At 43.9% G+C, this 20326-nt stretch overlaps 1 protein-coding gene across 3 annotated transcripts in view; it reads left to right on the top strand.

The window, feature by feature from the left end:
- The window catches only part of LOC127625501 (retinoic acid receptor RXR-alpha-A-like), a 162027-nt gene that overhangs the window by 103900 nt on the left and 37801 nt on the right, over window positions 1-20326 (top strand). For all 3 annotated transcript variants that reach the window (XM_052100827.1, XM_052100825.1, XM_052100826.1), the window contains exon 3: window positions 729-964. In XM_052100827.1, coding sequence (XP_051956787.1) covers window positions 729-964 — 236 coding nt within the window. The remainder of the gene's footprint in view (window positions 1-728; window positions 965-20326) is intronic.

The following is a 20326-nucleotide window of genomic DNA, read 5'->3' on the forward strand; positions in this document are numbered from 1 at the left end:
GTGTGTTTGTACAGTGTTAATTTCACATGCCTTGCAAAATCTCACCGATCTGCATTTCAGCGGTTGCTGTGAGACACACATTTTTCTGTGTAGACTTAAGCTCTGTTCCAAAACCAAAAGATCTGCCTTGCCACTGATGCTGTACATGCTGTACATTTGCAACTCAAAAAGAAAAACAAAACAAAAAACCTAGAAACTCAAAAATAAATATTACATTTACATTTAGCAGACGCTTTTATCCAAAGTGACTTACAGAGCCCTTATTACAGGGACAATCCCCCTGGAGCAACCTGGAGTTAAGTGCCTTGCTCAAGGACACAAGGGTTCAAACCAGTGTCCTTCTGATTACCAGATTACCAGTTATGTGCTTAGACCACTACACCACCACCACTCCACAAATATTACGTACAGGAGTTTTACATTAGCATATTGCTTAGCTAATAGATTAACATTTTTAAGCAATACTTTTCAGTATTTAATGAGAAATACTTTAGGTATATTTATTTGCATATCTCTCATCCATCTTGATGGCCATCTTAGAATACTTACCTTAGGATGCGGTATAATGTTGCCTATATACGTTTGCAACAGCTTTTATGCCCATGATGCTTTTTAATGTTCTCTATGTAGGCTTCTTTGATCCTTTGACTTACTCGCTTGTTACTGTTTCATGTAAGTTCTTACTAGAATGCACTTCTGTAACCACATTCTCTCTCTTTATCCCACAGATTCATGTGGACAGGTGACATCCTCACCCCTCAGCTCACCTACATCCCATCGGGGTATGCATCCATCCCTACTGAGCCCAACTTTAGGCCACTCGGGTTCTCTGCACTCCCCCATCAGCACTCTGAGCTCGCCCATGAATGGCCTGGGCTCACCCTTCTCCGTCATCAGCTCGCCCATGGGGCCACATTCCATGGCATCACCGGGGATGGGCTACGGCCCCAGTGTCAGCCCACAGGTAGGGCCACACTCTGACACCCTCATTTAATGGACAACGTTATTTAAAAATGTTCTTGCATTTCATTGATTCAAAAGTCTGCTCTGATCTGAACTCTTTCAGTTTAACTCATCCTCTCTCTCTTTCCAATACTCTCATTCAATCCATATCTTTTGTTCCATAATTAGCCTTCAACATTTCTTTGTAATAATAATAATAATAATAAAACATTTAAAAAAAACGGACTCACAATTAGGACTTCAAAGCTGGCCGTGTCCTAGTTTTCTTTGAAAGCAAGATCCAAAAGAGTAAAATGGTGGCCAAAAAATTCACAACTGTGTTGGTATGAAAGAAAAAAGATTGATATATAAAATATATTGATCACTGTACTGCGACTTTATGCAAGGCTTTTTTATTCCTTTCAATGTGTCCTTTCAAGCACTTTTTCTAAAGAACTGTATTGGTCCATTTGTTATTATTTGGTTTAATTTGAGGTTTTTTGTACCAATCTATGCCTCTACCTCTCCACTTATCTCTCCTTTCTCTGGGTGGTTGATGACAGCAGTCATGAGGTTGGAGGCCGGTCTGATGGAAGGTGATTTGAGTCAGACGGTATTTGTCGGTATTTGAGAGAATGTGTCCCAAGACAGGCGCTCGACCACGCCCTCACCTCCACAAATAGGTTTTTGTTTTGTCTGGTTTAGAGCATCTATGTTTAGTCTGGCTGTTTTTGTTGTGTACAGTTTCACATCATAACTGTATGCACCTCTTTAAAAGGCCACACATGGAGCTAAAAACCTTTACAGTGCACTTTTGTTTTTGATTGTAGATTTGGTGCATTGTTTAGTTAATTTTCAGTGTCTTCAGAAATTCTCTGATTGTCTTTGTTTGGGAAGGTTTATTCCAGAGTGAAATGTCCCACAGCAATGACTGCAGTGAGTGATGTTAGTGCGGATATCCTTATAATGACTGTCCATAGACATAATGATTTTTAACCCTTCCCCTAAACCTAACTCTCACAAAAAAAATCATTTTTACATTTTCAAAAAACGTAATATGTTTTTTAATACGATTTGAGTGATGGAGATGCTAGAAATGTCCTTATAAACCACATTTATAGCATAATACCCTTGTAATTACCAGTTTGTTACCTAAAAAAATGTCCTCGTAATCAACCGCACCCACACTCACGCACACACACACACAGGCACAACCACTGTCGCCCACATGTAGACCTCATTCCCACAAGCCCCATCGTATCACAGACCCTGCTGTCTCTCAGTAGCTTGGACACATTAGGCCCAATATGTGAACGTGGATCAGTTTACACTTCCAGCGACAATCACAGAGGAATTTTAAAAGAAAAGGCTGTGATTTGGCAGCAATTAACAGCTAAGCTTGCATGTTTTCCTTAGTTGGCATGAGGAAAACGGTGCATACATATCATTTAATTTATCATTTAATACAAGTAATTTCCAAACCTATTCCATTTCACTCCAGGGACTGGGTCTTAGTTAGAGTCCATTGTGTGGCTCTTAACGGTTAAAATATGCTCCATCATTTCCAAATGACAGAAGATTGATTCAAGTCAACTTAAGTATTTAATCAGCTGGCCCTACACACTCTGACACTAATGTTTAAACATATGCCACAGCTTGATTTGTGATGGCAATAGACACTCTTATTATAAAATAAGGGATGGTACCAATACGGTATCGGTATCGGCTCCGATACTGACGTTTTTAGACGAATCATGTATCGGTTTGACGAGCCCGATCCAAAGCCTATACTAGGTGTTAGTCATGTTCATTACTGTTAAGCTCCAAAAATTACATAAAAGAACCATAATAACACTATTAAAGTAATTCAAACGACACATGGATTTTATTCAAAGCCACTTGAAGACTTGCGATAGCTCAGTAAATCATAAAAGGCAGTGTTTAATGAGAAAATACACTGTATAAAATGCACACGCAGTGCCGGTGCTTAGTGAATGGCACTGCTCTGTTGATACACACACACATGGTTTCCAAAAAATAACTGTGAATGAAAAGTGAACTGATACAACAACTAAATTGAAAAAAAAATTGAACTGAATCTTTAAAATCCAGATACAATTTTTTTTTTAATTATATAATATACAGTACATCCACTGTATAAAATACAGTACAGCCACTCAATAAAGGAAGTATGCTGTGCAATATGGTACTTATGATGCACTTTAATGAGACTAGAATGAGGTTGCTGTGTAAACAGTCTTAAGGTTATTGATTGATACTGGTAATGGGGTAATTCTTGGAACGAAGAGGAGGATAGCAAGTTTGGCTGTACTTTTGTTTTAAGACAAAAAGTGCCAACAAGAGGAAAAAAAATACTTCTTTGAGAACTTTCAAAACATTGTACTTCAATGATCCATCATTTTGTGTTTTGTTTTGTTTTTTAAAAATATAACTCAACCAACAAGAAATGTTTTGGTGCAAAAAAATAAATAAATAATAATAATAATAATAATAATAAAAACAAAATGCTCACAAATATTTTATACTTTATAAAATACAAATATTTTATGTTTAGTTACATCAGGCTTGCAAACAGGTTTTGAAGATATAGTTCACCCAAATATTTACATTTTGTCATCATTCACAAAATTGTTTGTTGTTCCAAACCAGGGACTGACAGGCTCAGTCACCATTCACTTTCATTGTGAAAAAAGAACATTAATGGTGACTGAGACTAACATCTGGATGTGTGTTCCATGAAAGAAAAAGCCAAACAGCTTTGGAACAACATGAGAGTGAGTATACGATGACAGAATTTGTGGTTGATCTACCGCTTTTAGCATCCATCCATACAGTCTATAAATCTAAATGTGTTTTGGTGTGTAGATGCGGCCCTTGGGTTTTGATAGTCATCTAGTGAGGCAGACCTGTCACTCCACCTTAACGGTCTTTCTGTGATTCATTAAATTGCAGTGAGTACTTGATCCTGTGACCCCTGTGGTGTCTCCTGTGAATCTGTGCCGGGGGTCGTGACCCTGTGCCTCATCACTCAAAGTGAGCTGGACAGACATCTACTGACTTATTGAACATCTTTCGCCAGTATACTGTTTGTAACATTGTTACAAATAATAATTAAATTATAAGCAAAATATTATTATTTCAACCCCTACACTCCACATGCCTAATGGTCTAATAGAAGTATAATTCTTAAAGCCTGATTTGGGGAGATTGCCTTTTTGCGCATATTTATATAATATTGCACATAACTAATTTGCAAGCTGTATGCATGGTTGAGAAAAAGTCTGTGTTTAAGGCTTAAGGCTGAGACCAGCAAACCAGTTTAGGTTGCTTTAAGCTGGGGTTTTTTCCCTCTTCAGCACAGAGCCAACAACTTCAGGCAAGTATTTCAAAGGGGGCCTTGACAGAGATGCATTCAGAAGGTCTCTAATGAGAAAAATATGTCTTTTTTGTCAAACGTAAAAACGCGACTGATCACGTTTCAAGCCCATTTTATTCACCAGCACTTCCAGACGTTGATTCATAACCTTTTCACTTCCAGTGAGAAAATCTCAAAAACTTTCCTCACTGGTCAAGTAGAAAGAAGTCAATAAAACACAACTACATTTCTTAAATTCTTTGAAGACAATTTGAGTAGTACTTTTCCATACAAATGTTGCTGGCACAATATTGTGGGTGGTTACAGGGCATTGATCTACGATTGCTAAGATGTTCTGATTTTTGTTTTAGTATGTTGCTATGCAGTTTCTAAGGAGGTCCATGTAATTTCCAGGATATTACTATGTAGCTGCTAGCTTGTTTCTGATGCTTACTGGCCAGACTCAAAAGCCCACCCTTTAGCCTCTATTAAATAATGATTCTTAGAGAGATTCTTGATTCTCAGGTCCCTTTTTCCATACAAGTTTATGAGATTTATTTTGTCTGTTATCATTTCTCATGCTAAAATGACCTCTTCTCAACATTCCACACAATTTGTTGTATTAGTTATGCTTTATAGCACAGATTGTACACAAAATGTTTGATAGTTAGCTTAGATAGTTAGCTCCTATTAAAGAAATGTTTTCAGAAACTTAAGCAAAGTTTGAATTCAAAGATATATATTTATCCAATATGAAACACAAACATCACATTAGCAACAGAAACATTTTCTTGGCAACTGCCGTTAATATTCTTTGTGTGCCAAAGTGCACACTTGCTAAGAGAGACAAATGGAAAGTGTGAAAAGGCAGCTCCCTTGAAGATATCACCCAAACCTGAGAGCATGGTAACTTGTCCTTTATAATTTCCAGTAACCTATTCAGCAAAGCAGAACTGAACTGCTCTAAAGGGTAACACATTCCCTGCTTTCAAAGTCTCCGATTGGACAAGAGACCAATTTTAGTAACAGTTGTTTCAAATGTTCTCAAAGGGGTTCGGCTTGCCGGGGATTTTCTAAAGAGCCAGAAAAAGGGATTTTTATGTTGGTACACAAAAGAGATTTTTGCTGTGGAGAGATACACAGAGCACATTTACTTTTACTTTAACAAAGCTCTCTCTCTCTTAGTCTCACTCTCCTCTGATGCTGTTAGGAACCCATGTGATAGGAGCTGCAGATTTTGCCTGCAAATTGCTTCTTTGCAACTTTGATGCTTGTACACAATAGCCCTCGTGCACAAAGCTGATGATATATTTTTCAGCTTTCATGGTTTATTTATCAAGTAAAACCTTGAAATTAGCGAAAGCGTTGTCTGGCAAGCTCAAGGACAGTTCTCTTACGAGAGGTTCTCTTGTATTGCGTAAGCTAGCTTACGCTACGGGAAAGATTCATCTTTTCTGAGATATTGAAGCCAAAAAATTATCCTTAATTTTGTATCATTTGTCAACGCAGTGCAGCAACTGCAGACCTTGAGCGGGCTAGCTAGTGAGCTCATTGGTTGCTCTGCGGCAACTGCTGCAGCCTATAGACGAACTTGGGCGAACTCGCGTCCAATGAGAGGCGTCCGCGTGCTTACTGCATCAAAGCCTGCCAAAATGGGCGTGGCTAGAGTGCATATAAGCATAGTTCGTAGGCTGGAACCCTGATTTTCATCTCTTCAGCGAAGCTCTTCGCATCTCTGAACTGGAAGCCGCGTCGCCGTTCGAGGGGCATCTAGCAAGCTTGGACAGCTCGAAGAAGCCGACCGTCTCCGCCACCTTCAGCCATCCTGCGAGCTACGCCATCCGGCGACGTATCCTTTTTAGAGCAAGCTAGTTCTTAACGAACTTCACAAAAGAGTAACGAGCGTCTTTTTAAGATGCCTTGCACCACTTGCGCTTCATGCCGCGCCCCTCTCAGCGCCGGAGACCGCCACATCATCTGCGCTCTCTGCCTGGGACTGGGGCATGCAGAGCTCGCCCTCGCTGAAGGCGGATGCGACCTCTGCGAGGAGCTTCGATGTCGACCCTGCGGGCTCGACTCGAGCGCTCAGAACCGAAGCCGCCGCGCCGCCTTCCGTTCTGCCGCGCAGGAAAAAGCGCCGCTCCCAAAGGCTGCCAGAACTGGTGATAGAAGCGACTGCCTCGCCGGAGCCTCTCCCTCGAGCATCGCTCTCACCCTCCCGCCCCGGGACGCGCAGTTGCCGCCCAGCGGCCGCACTGCTGCCATCTCGGAGGACGAGGCGGAGGATAAGGGCTGTTCCATCATGGCTCGGACAGCGAGGAGTGGTCAGGCTCCCACGCCTCCTCCTCGGCCCAGGAATCCAGCAGGACCCGCGCTGGAGTCGAAGGGGAACTAACACGCCTCCTCACACAGGCCGTCGACCGCCTCGGGCTCGAGTGGTCACCGCCCCCTGAGCAGGCTCCCAACAGACTCGACGGCTGCTTTCTTCAGAGCCGTCGGCGCGCAACACCCGCGGCACGGGCCGCTCCCTTCCTGCCGGAACTCCACACTCAAGGGCTACTCCTCCATCCCCCCGGTCGAGGATTCGGTAGCAGCACACCTTTGCCCGCCCTCCACGAGATGGCGGTCTAAGCCAGTGCTCCCGTCTAAGGCCTGCAGAGCAGAGCATAGACTTCCGCCTATGTTGGCCGCACCTATTCCGCCGCCGGCCAAGCCGCATCTGCTCTGCACTCCATGGCCGTCTTACAGATCCTCCAATTGGACCTTCTTCGGGAGTGGGATGAGAAAGGCAGGCACCCAGAGGCTGTTACAGATCTAAGAAGCGCGACGGACCTCGCCCTTCACGCCACCAAAGCTGCAGCCCAAGCTCTAGGGAAGTGCATGGCCTCGCTGACTGTGACCGAGAGACATCTGTGGCTAACGCTAGCCGACATGGGAGAAGCAGAGCGCTCCACGTTCCTCAACGCACCGCTCTCTCCAACCGGTCTCTTCGGCTCCGCGGTGAGTGGCATTGTTGACCACTTTTCAGAAGTCCAGAAAGCCACCCAAGCCATGAACCTCTTCCTGCCGCGTCGCGCTAGCTCCTCTGCAGGCCGCCCACGTGACCAGCCTCCTGCACGAGCCTCTTCACAGCGCCCAGCTCAACAAAGTCAGACTTCTCAGCGTCGACAGGGCGGACGCCCTCGATCACGCTCAGACAGCCGCCGCAGACCGCCGCCCCCCGCGGGCCTCGGTCTAAGGTTGCGCTGAAACCTGAGCAACCGAAGTCCTCCTAGCCTTGTTGAAAAATGACGGCTCAGTCCCACCGCGGCCGGACCACCGTCAAAGCTTCGCCCCCTGTCAGTCCCCCTCTCTCAGGCTACTACAGTGGTGGATTCAGCAGCCAACAAGCCGGTGATACTGCCCGCTTGCCTGCACTCAAACGCCGTTTTCACGGCGACCCAAAGAAATCTTGTAAAGAGCAAACATGCCTTATGTGTAGAAAATGTGCCCACAATCCAGTGTTCACCCCTACACACAAGCATTACACTTCCCATGTTCCTATCAGAGCCCACTCACATAAAGCGGACACAGCCCGCTCGAGTGTTAGAGTCAATAAACGCGCCCACGAATCCGTGCGCGCGCCCCTTCTCTGGCCGCTCTGTCACATGACCAGCCTTATGTGTAGAAAATGTGCCCACAATCCAGTGTTCACCTCTACACACAAGCATTACACTTCCCGTGTCCCGATCAGAGCCCACTTACATAGAGCGGACACAACCCGCTCGAGCGTTAGAGTCAATAAACGCGCTCACGAATACGTGGCGCGCGCCCATTCTCTGCCCGCTCTGTCACACGGCCAGCAAACACTTCTCTGTATGTAAGTCCCGTGCCCGTGACTATGCTCGCGCATCACTTAACAGATGTGACTCTTTCCCCATTCACCTCAATCTGGAAGTCACTCACAGAACAGCCTGTCCCTGCTGTCTGCGAGCAGTCATGCATAAGCACAGTAAGCGCTCACACATTCTGTTCAGCGCGCTGTGTGCGTCAATCAGGGCGATTTGGCCATTCACCCTCTAGCGTTACGCTTCAAAGCGTGGGAAGCTATACCAGGGATATCCAAATGGGTGTTAAGCACAATAAAACAGGGCTGTTTGCTACAGTTCGATCGCCGCCCTCCCCGCTTCAGAGCGTGGCTCGAAAGTATTGTGAACACGGAAGCAGCCTGCATGCTTCGTTCAGAAATAGCAAACCTTCTGTGCAAAAGGGCCATAGGGAAAGTGCCGCCTTCGCTGAGCGAGTCGGGGTTTTACAGCCATTATTTTATTGTTCCCAAGAAAGACGGCGGCCTCAGACCAATATTAGATCTCAGGGGTTTGAACAAGGTGCTTGCAAAAAGACCGTTCAAAATGCTTACAATCAGGAAACTCCTCGCGCATACGCGCCAGGGGGACTGGCTTATCTCTCTTGATCTGAAAGATGCCTACTTTCAGATTCAGATAAATCCCTGTCACAGGCCATTCTTGAGATTCGCCTTCGACGGCCAGGTTTATCAATACACCGTCCTTCCGTTCGACCTGTCTTTAGCACCCCGTACTTTCACGAAGTGCATGGATGCGGCGCTCGCACCCCTGCGGAGTCAGGGCTTGCGAATTCTGAACTATTTGGACGACTGGCTGATTATGGCACAGTCACATACGGAGCTTCTGTCTCACAGAACAGTTCTCCTCAGCCATCTGAACAGTTTGGGTCTTGCAGTCAATTGGACCAAGAGCTCACTACAGCCCAGTCAGGCAATTTCCCTCCTTGGAATAGAACTAGACTCCGTGGCAATGACGGCTCGCTTATCTACACAGCACGCGCCGTGTTCAGCGACTAGCCGCGTCCTTTCAGATGAACAGCCTCATGCCTCTGAAAAAATTTCAGAGAGTGCTAGGTTACATGGCCTCAGCCACAGCAGTACTTCAGCTGGGTTTACTGTGCATGCGCCCGCTTCAGCATTGGCTAAACACCCGCGTGTCTCGCCGGGCTTGGGCCACAGGCCGCCAGCCGATCAAGGTGACTCAGACCTGTATTTCAGCTCTGCAGCCCTGGACAGTGGCTGAATGGTATCAGCGGGGAGTGACGATGGGAGCTGTATCTCACCGAAAAGTCATCTCGACAGACGCGTCCAACACGGGTTGGGGCGCAGTCTGCGAGGGCTCTCCGGTTTTTGGCCTATGGTCAGTTCAGGAAAAGCTCCTTCACATAAATTGTCTGGAAATGATAGCGGTCGAGTACGCGCTTGTGCGCTTTCTCCCAGTCATTCAGGGTCACCACGTCCTGGTCCGTTCGGACAACAGATCTGCGGTATCCTACCTAAACCGTCAGGGCGGTGTCAGATCCAGGAACCTCTTCCATCTGACGAAACGCATACTGAGTTGGTCCCAGTGCCACCTGCGCTCGCTGAGGGCGACGCACGTGCCAGGCCACCTGAACGACGGCCCAGACAGACTGTCCATCCTCCAGGGGAATGGTCCCTGCACGCTCGAACAGTCCAGAAGTTATGGCGCATATTCGGCAGAGCAGAGATAGACCTCTTGCGTCAGAAGAGAACTCTCACTGCCCAATATTTTTCTCGAAAAGCGAGGACGCGCTGGCCCAGGACTGGCCCAACCGCCCGCTTTACGCCTTCCCTCCCGTCTCGCTATTGCCACAGGTAATGCAGAGGATCAGGGAAACGCGTCACTCGGTGCTCCTCATAGCCCGCGTTGGGAGAATCAGACATGGTTCCCGAGCTTACGCAGCTGTCACTGACAGCGCCGTGGCCCATCCCAGTGTGAGCAGATCTCCTCTCTCAAGCTCGCGGCACGATCTGGCATCCCCACCCAGACGCTGGGCTGCACGCGTGGGTGATCAACGACTACTCGTCGCTCTGCCAGAAGGGGTAATAAACACCATCATACACGCTAGAGCCCCTTCCACGAGAAGACTCTATGCGTCAAAATGGTCTGTGTTTTCAAAATAGTGCACCGACAGAGACCTGGACCCACGGACATGTGGGGTGTCGTTGCTGCTCTTGTTTTTACAAGAGCTGCTGGATAAGGGCAGATCCCCATCCACGCTCAAAGTGTATGTGGCGGCCGTCGCGGCGTTCGCTGAACCCTGCACGGCCAGTCACTGGGAAAAACGAGCTGGTCATCCGCTTCCTCAAGGGAGCTAGAAGGATGAACCCCGCGCCCCCATCGGTTCCTATCTGGGATCTTTCTATAGTTCTCGAAACTATGAAAGCCCCCCCTTTCGAATCGCTTCAATCCGTGGATTTGAAATACCTTTCACTCAAAACCGTTTTTCTGACTGCCCTGTCATCAGTCAAACGTGTGGGAGACCTTCACGCTCTGTCTGTCAGCGCTGCGTGTCTTGAGTTTGGACCAAGTGACTCCAAGGTCATTTTAAAGCCTAGACACGGCTATGTTCCCAAGGTGATCGGTACTCGTTTCAGAGCACAGGTCATTTCCCTATCGGCGCTGCCAGCATCCGATAGCGAACGCGACGCCAATGTCCTTTGCCCAGTCAGAGCACTGAGATTGTATACTGCGCGCTCCGCCTCTTTCAGACGCTCTGAGCAGCTTTTCGTTTCGTTCGGAGGGCGCACCAAAGGTCTCGCCACCTCGAAACATACACTGTCTAGATGGATAGTGGACGCTATTGCTGCCGCATACGCGTCAAAAGACCTGCCATGCCCGTTGGGCATTAGGGCTCACTCCACTAGAGGCATGGCCTCATCGTGGGCATGGTCCAGCGGGATTTCCATTCACGACATATGTGTGGCAGCGGGCTGGGCTTCCCCCTCCACCTTTGTCAGATTTTACAATCTGGAAGTGCCCGCCCTGCAGGCAAAACTACTAGCGGTTTAATACGCTACAGCTCCCCTGGTGAGCTGCACTGATGGGACTCATTCCACACAGACCGGCACCGCCGCTCTGTCGTTCCCTTCCCACTATGTGCTTATGTATTACACACACACTGGCCCGCACTCTTGCCGGCCAAATATTATTTCCCACTCACAAGGGCTCCCCCGGGTCCCCCCACCCCCGGGGCTCATGCAGTGGATGCTTGGCACGCACGGCGTTGACAATGGGTTCCCGTAGTGTAAGCTAGCTTACGCAATATGAGAGAACCTCTCGTAAGAGAACGAATCGGTTACCTAATGTAACCTCGGTTCTCCCTAGATGAGGGAACGAGTATTGCGTAGCCGGCCGTGCTCGCGCCACGAGCGACTTTCGCTTCATTCAATGAAAACCAGGGTTCCAGCCTATGAACTACGCTTATATGCACTCTAGCCACGCCCATTTTGGCGGGCTTTGATGCAGTAGCGCTGGACGCCTCTCATTGGACGCGAGTTCGCTCAAGTTCGATCTATAGGCTGCAGCAGTTGCCGCAGAGCAACCAATGAGCTCGCTAGCTAGCCCGCTCAAGGTCTGCAGTTGCTGCACTGCGTTGACAAATGATACAAAATTAAGGATAATTTTTTGGCTTCAATATCTCAGAAAAGATGAATCTTTCCCGTAGCGTAAGCTAGTTTACGCAATACTCGTTCCCTCATCTAGAGAGAACCGAGGTTACGTTAGGTAACCGATTCGTTTGCCTCCGTTGTGTTCTTTTTGTTCTGAATGCAAAGTGTTAGTGGAGTGAAACTCTTTTTAAAATGCACACACTCTCAACTAAGGAAGTATCTCAATGTAACATCTTTTACAGATATTCAAGTTTTCGATAATGGTTTAACAATGCAAGCACATGGCAATTGTTGCAAACATAGCGCCCTAGTGATCTGAATAACCCCACTCTCGCAGAGATTAGTGAGAGCTGGATGCTGACAGCTGTTGCAGATCTAGGCAATTATCCTACCATACAACATTTCGTCTGAGGAAACAGCTCTACAGTTATAATCTGTCTTGGCCCAGTGCTGTCTACCAAAGCACAGACATCATGCACTGTTCAGCAGGATATAGGAGCCAGACAAAACCCAACAGCAGTTAAATTATCTGCCTTTCTTTCATTGGCTTGATCCAGGGCTGTATTGCAATGAGGTTGGAGGATGATGATTGGCTAGCCATCAGTGTCATCTTCATAGCTGAGGTGGGATTAGCAGAGACATGGCAATATAATTAAATCAATATCTGGGGTACGATACAATACTATTATGACTCTTTATGTTTAATTTATTGTATTCAAAACACTCGCACACACAAATGCACACAGATTGATGGATATGGTATGGAGATAAGATTGTGGATATAAGTAGCCATATCACCCTGGAGATTTTGCCTGGTTATCCATTGAAGCTAAGCAGGGTTGAGCCTGGTCAGTACCTGGATGGGAGACCTGTTGGGGAAAAGCTAAAGTTGCTGTTGGATGAAGTGTTAGTGAAGCCAGCAGGGGGTGCTTATCCTGCAGTCTGTGCAGGTTTGTTGTGTCAGGGACACTATACTGTAAGAATTATGATCTGTTAAACAGAAGTCCTTACTCTCTGTGATCATTTTAAAATCCCAGGACACTTCTCTTAAAGAGTAGGGGTGTAGCTCTTTGTGACCTAGCCAAATGCCACCCACTGGCCCTTATCAATAATGGCCTCCTAATAGGGCTGCACGATTTGGGGGAAATGTCATATTGTGATTATTGAGGCTAATATTGCGATATGCGATTGTCCGATATAATAAACAAATGGTATCATGAGTCAACTTGCTTGGTTATCAAGGAAAATTCACAAATAGATTACTGATAATGCTGAAATGTGTATTTCTCAACTCAAACATACAAACTAGCAACAACAACAACTAGAATTGCACAGTGTTTTCAAATTAAAACATTTAAAAAATATATATATAATATCTTTGTATTATGGCTAACTTGTTATTTTCGCAATATTACACCTAAATAAAATGGAACAATAAATAAGAACATACAAATTTTCATGAAAATAAGATTGTCCCAACAAACAGGGACATTTAAGCAGGATGAAACATGTACTTTTGATAAACTCTTTTGAAAAGGAAACTGGATATAAAAGTGTGGTTCACTCAAACCACTAAAACGGTTGTTATTGTTGTTGTTTTTTAAATGACCAACTGGTATTTCCAAATCCTCTTTCTACTTCTACAAGTTCTACTTATCGCTGGTACCTCTTGTCCAGTGTGTGGATCATTTTCTGAAATCTCACTTTTCTTCTTTTCTCTGTGCTGTTTCAGATGCTGATATACATTTTTCACGTGATGTAGCAACTTTAATTTTGCACAGTAACTCTCTCTGCTCAGTGTCTTAAAGCCAAAATATCGCCATATAACCAGTGATTTTCCTGGCTCAAAATGAGGCGTAGGAGGTACCATACTGATCAAAAAAGTGATGTTAAAAACACGTAAACGTTGGCTTTGCATTAATACATTCCTAATGACCTGGCAGCTGAATACTAGTGTTAATTTTATCAGCTGCTTTTTTTTATTTAATCTTAGTCTTAATCCTGTGTCAAATGTCCTTTTTAGTTTTAATCATACTAAGTCAACCTTATCCTATTTCTATTTATTGTTTTTAGTCATTTTGTTTGACATATCTGAGCATTTTTTATGTTGTTTTATTCACTGAACACTGTAAACATTTTAGCCATTAGAGTATTATTGATAACCATTTGTCAATCTTGTCTACTCAAAATTAATATATATATATATATATATATATATATATATATATATATATATATATATGTTATTGTAATTTTAGATCTCTCTAACCGGTCTCGACTCCCGCTCAGATTGTGTCTCTTCCGAGACTGGTTGAAGCAGCTATGACCGCACAGAGAATGACAGTTTTGGTGTTTGTGCTTATTTACATGTCATGCTCCATATTATTTGAAGCTTAATTAAGGATGAAATAAAGCTTTATCAGCCATGCTGTGATCTGTGTTTCTATCAGACACTCGAGCTGCAGCGCTCCTCCCGTCTCGCGTGTCATCATTATAGACTGTTCATCTTTTTATTAGCGGTGTAGAAAATGGGCAAACAGCTCTCAGAGAGAAAGGGCTGTCACGTCCACACATGCACTTATTTATTTAATAAAATTGCAGCATTTTGCCATCATATAATCGCACAGGCTGACATCGCAATTGTGATTGCGTTATGATTAATCGTGCAGCACTACCTCCTAATAATCCTTCTCCATGAATTGGCACCAATTGCTGATGTGTGGTGAGCATACTCACACTATGGCTGCCAATGCAACACCCAGGTGAATGCTGCTCACTGGTGGTGGTTGAGGAAACTCCCCTGTTCACTATGTAACGTGTATTGAGTGTAGAATCAGAGAAGCACTATAGAAGTGTAATATTCATTCATAGGTAGTTGGTATGGTTTGGTAGTGTGGTAGTTAGTTATTAGATTGATTGGTAGTTATTGAGTGGTGGTAAATTAGCTAGTTAGTTAGTTAGTGTGAAGAATTTAACTAAAGCATAGATTCCTGAGTTTTATGGGTTAAAACATTACAATACTTCAAAACTTTGATTTTCCCCTTAGGGTGTGTGGATCGTGATTAGGAGAAGATGATGTAGAATGTTTGCTTTGGACAGGAACAGCTTTCTTAAACAGATCTGTCATCCATCTTATCCACACCTGGTGTTAGGGACAGGTTTCTGGAGAATATGTGTATGCATTGTGCTTGTGTATGTGTATGTGTGTGTGTGTGTGTGTGTGTGTGTGTGTGTGTGTGTGTGTGTGTGTGTGTGTGTGTGTGTGTGTGTGTGTGTGTGTGTGGTTGTTTAAACGCAAACATAATCAATCCTTCAGGAAGCCTAGCTGTCAGAATTCCAAAAAGTTATTTAGGAGAGGTTGAGTAATGCAGGTTTGAGCATTGAATAGCTTCCTCTGTAGGAATGAGACCGACACTTGCCTTCTGGGCTGATAGAAAACAGGGTTAACTTACTGCCGCTGACAGCCGTGTCCACAGGGACTCTCCAAAAGTGTCTTCCACACCACTGCTGACAGCAACCTCCATGAGGTCACACTCAGGGTGAGTAATGGGTGTGAAAGATCGGAGGTTACATGTTGAGTGGGTTATCGGGCAGAGGGGGTCACCATCGTGCCCTGCAGTGGTTAGAGATAACGATAAGGTCATCATTATCAGCTGAGCTTTTTTCATGTACACACCCTGCCCAGTGTAGATGGGAGTTGGAGTTTGTTGTGATGATAGGATGACATGGCTACAGGGTGTGCAATTGATACAGCCTTGTGTCTTTCTTTTATACTGATTATTAGTACTATATTATAATTGCTATGATTATTATTATCAACACACTTATTGTAGGTATTTATTGAACATTACTGTGTTTTATGATAATATTGTTTCTGCCATTTTATAAAAGCAATAAGTGTGGCGAGGCTGCCGTAGGCAGGGATCAAATCCTGGTTTGTAGTACTCGAGCGTATGGTGTTTTACCACTGAGCTAACTCCCCTATTGTTGAATCCAAGAGCAGAACAGCAAAGAGTCTGGAAACTTGCATTTCTACCAAAAAATAAATTATCTTTTAATTGAAGAAAAAACAAAGTACAAATAAAACAGGAAAGCCGAGCTTCCATAAAACAGAGAAACAAAAAGCCGCAAAATCAAGGCCCCGCCCTCACTCTCGCTGAATCAATCGCAAGCACACACCCCTGCACTTTTGACGGTGTGAAATAATTAATTATAGAAATTTAGATATTAAATTTAAAGCTCCAATCTCCTCAGTCCTCCGGAGATCCCGAAAAAAAGTCAGTTGGTGCTTCAGTGACTACTTCGCTCAGAGAACCTGTCAATCATGATGTCACAGCACCGTTTTTATAGCATCAAATAACTAACTAAAAACAAACTTATTTTGAAAACAAACACTTGAAATTACATCAACGTGTTAGAAACTACAGTAAATGACAGAAACTATCTTTGGAAAAAAGATATGTGAAGTGTAATTTAATTGTTTAGTTGGTCTCACGTCCTGTTGAATAACATGGGGAGGCGGGGTTTATGACCTATACTAGGACCAGTCACTGGGGGGCGATCGAGACGTTTTGGCTTCACTTTTGAGGGCTTGTGCGGCACACTTGGGCAAAACACAGGTGAAGGGAATGAGGGTTGAAGCAGGTTAGCGGTGTTGGTGCCATCTGCAGGAATGGAGAGGAGCATTGCACGGGAGGACCAGGGCGAACGCCCTCTGCTGGTCTGGAGGAGAACAGCAACTCAAAGAGAAGATCCTTACAATAAGCCACTCGAGGTCCTGTGTAATAGTGATTTTACCATGGTAAAGAGGTTTTTGGCACTCTACTTTGCAGGTAATACCCCTTTCCTAGTAAAATCACTGTAATGCACAACCTTGAGTGGCTTATTGCTTCTATAAGACCATGTCTTTAATCAATATCTATTATTATACATTATCACACATTATTATTCTCCTGAGACCTGAGCGTCACTGCTATGTGCATTTTCATTTTCTTTTTTTTATTATTTGTAACTAATAGCACCTAATAAACAAGCTAAAAATAAAATAAAAATACAATAATTCTAGAGCAAGTAGTTTTCAAAAAAATATATATTTCCACATTAGTTGTAAAATGTTAAATAATACCAAACTATAGAAAGAGTTTTTGTCATCATCAATTTGTTTATTATTTTTCCAGGAGTGTTGGTTATTCGTGTTTTTGAGACTTTACAGACATTACAGCTGATTTTCTGTACAGTTAAAAACCGACCATGTTAAAACAAAATATATCTTTATATATTCTGAATCTATGTTCGGATTACCATTGTCCCATGTCTGCCAAACATGTCGAGTTGTCCAAAAATCATTTGCAGCCTGAAACTGAACTTTTGACTGGACGTTTTTGTGGTAAATGCACATTGCTGCAAATGAAAAGCTATAGGATGTCCCCTTGCTCCCTATTTATTGAATATTGGAATTACCTGTCTGCACTGCCTCTGAACAGTTTGAAATTAACCTTATTTTCATCCTAAAGCCTCTGTAAGCAAAATTTTTCAGCTTTTGGAAGAACCCATTGATTCTCAATATGAGTAAATATAGAAATGCATTTATGGGGCTTTTCCATTGCACGGTTAAACTCAACTCAACTCATCTCGACTTTTTGGGGGTTTTCCACTGTGGATAGTACCTGGAACTTTTTTTACTACCTCCTCGGTTGAGTTAAGCGCGCTGAGCCGATACTAAATGTGACGTCAAAATCCTGCAGATCACTGATTGGTCAGGGAGAATAGTCACTACCAGCGGCACTGGATTTCCGACACATGACATCAACCTGCTAATTTTAAAGTTAGCAACAGCGATAACAGTATAATTTGTTCATGCGACTTTGAAAAAAGAAATGGCTGTGCGCAAAACCACGCCATGGTCAATAATCAAGGTGCAGATGGTTCACTCATTAGTGATAAAAGAAACGAAAAAGTCTCTCTGGAAGTGTCTCAGCTGTTGGCCGCACACGGCTACCACCAGACCTACCAACAGTGTAGGGAAAAGTTAAAAAACATAGAAGTGACTACAGAACCATCAAGGAAAAGTGGAAGTGGTTCGACCAAATGGACGCTATCTAAACCGGCGAGTAATGGGAGGGAGAGTGCCCTGGACTCAGCCATGATGGGGGGGTGGTACATTTTGTTACGTTAACTCAATACTCTGCTTGAAAGCTTCACTTTATTTAGTTGACCAGCTACTGGAAGCTTGCTTCTAAAACAACCAGGCCAATTTAACTGTACCAGTTGTGTAAAATCACCACGCAACAACTGCTTTATGCAGCACAATGAGCTAGTAGCTAACAGCCAGCGGTTGTGTTATTGTTTTGGTCAGGTTGTCTCGTGTTTAAGATGATGTCACGGCAGTAGAGACGGCGCATCCATGACGATCAGCCTATAATCCCTCTCACGCTGATGAGGCAAGAAACTGCACTGGAAATGCAAGCTCAGAAAATTAAAGCGAGTAGAGTTGAGGCGAGTCAAACCGTAATGTGCAGTGGGAAAGTGCCATTACTAATGTTAATGTATAGAACTGTATTGTATAGTGATGACAAATAAACTTTAACTAAATGTATTTTAAAATGAAGCAAAATGACCCATAGATGTGTTAATGTTGAAAGTTAATCAGATTAACTCATGTCAACGTTTGAGGGAATAATGTCCCAAATCCACATATATGTACATCGTGTTTATCAGATCGTTGACGCACATAAAATGTCAAGCGATACTAGAGATGCCACTCTATACACCCAAACAGGTTTCAATTAAAAAACTTAGAGGTTTCTTACTAGAGGCACTTTTGTTGGCTCTGTGCCCATAGAAGCTTTTCACGGAAATCGATGCCATGCTGTTTAACCCTAAAATGCCTTTCTAGAGTGTTGTGAGCAGTATTCAGTCAGTTTAAATTCATTTCAATTATATACATTTACATTTATGCATTTGGCAGACGCTTTTATCCAAAGCGACTTGCAGTGCACACAACCTGGAGTTAAGTGCCTTGCTCAAGGACACAATGGTGGTGGCTGTGGGGTTCGAAGCAGCGACCTTCTAATTACCAGTTATGTGCTCTAGCCCACTACGCCACCACCACTCATGCACTGCGTATAGCAAAGCCAAAATACAACGTTCACACATGTGGACGTGGGCCACACAAGGTTAAATATGCATATAAATCAAACAAAGCTACTTGGGGGCAGCAAATGCTCAACATTTCTTTACATTTACCACTAGCCCACTCCAGATGAGTGTGTTCAAGTTCACCGCAGTGTGAAGTTGCTTTCTCTTGGTGAGAAGTGAACGTGTGTTAAAGGTTGGTTGTGCAGGATTTGGCTTACCCTTTGAAGTGTCCTTTTGAGGGAAGTCTTGGTAAGATCATCTTAGCTCCTCTATGGTTCCAGACTTATACTCTTAGGCTCTTTGTGTGTTTTTGTAGTTACTTGGAATTATGTGTAGGACTACGTTCTGTTAGGTATCTCACATCACATAAAATATATCCATTTTTGAGGAGCATATACTTCTCTTAGTGCTGCATTCAAAGTGTCAGAGGATAGCATACAGTATCGTCTGGATCTACTTGAACTGTGAGCACATTTTCAGCTCCTGACTGGACAGCGTATCATGTGCTTTTTCCAAGGCTAGGAGATTTACTTAGGTGGTTAGTATGGGCAAAACTTTCAGAGTTTTCTGAAATAAATGTTAGGACATGGAGTTAGAATTACACTGAAAGTACTCAGATCAGTTAATTATGCTGCTGTATTTTCCCCCCTTGAATTTTTCATTTGGATGATCTAACCTTCAAAAGAACTAGCTGATGTCAAAGATTGTAGAGGCTGACTAATCACAGGCCAGCTTTAAGTATTCAATCAACCCTAACCCTTGGCGCAAACTTGCTGCACATTCTCCATTGTTGCCAAAGGTTTGCCAGAGGTGCACCACTACCGGTGAATAGCTGCAAACTTCTGGCAAACAATTGTGGCGAATCACATGTGAAAATAACGAGCGGCAAATTTGCAGCAAGTTTACGGCTAGTTTCGAATCTGAATGTCCAATCCTAAAGCAGGTTCATAAAATCACCTCTTGATCCCTGCCAACAGTTATTTTGGCAGCATGCCTACAGAGTATGTATCTTGAATTTTGGGATAACCCCCACCCCCATCCCATAGAGCTTAAGTGTCACTGCATGGCTGGCTGAGCATGCCCTTTTTATGGGGCACACTTGTCTGACACCCTACCCCTCAAAGAGAGTGTTTGATCATGTATGGGTTGGATGATTATTCTATTTACAGAGTCCCTTTAATCCTTCTGTAACACAAACACCCCTACACACAAATACAGCATGGAGAGGGAATTTGGGCAGATTGAGTTGCATGTTGAAAATAGCTTTACTAAGATAGGGTCGTCTGATAGTGCAGCCTGAAAAAATCAAGAACTACAGAGTTCCAGTGAAAGAGCAAAACAGAAGGTATGAAATGGAGAGTTGTTTTAGTGTGTCTGATCAGCAAAACAGCTGC

The sequence above is a fragment of the Xyrauchen texanus genome, chromosome 31, assembly GCF_025860055.1.
Source record: "Xyrauchen texanus isolate HMW12.3.18 chromosome 31, RBS_HiC_50CHRs, whole genome shotgun sequence".
NCBI classification, from domain to species: Eukaryota; Metazoa; Chordata; class Actinopteri; order Cypriniformes; family Catostomidae; genus Xyrauchen; species Xyrauchen texanus.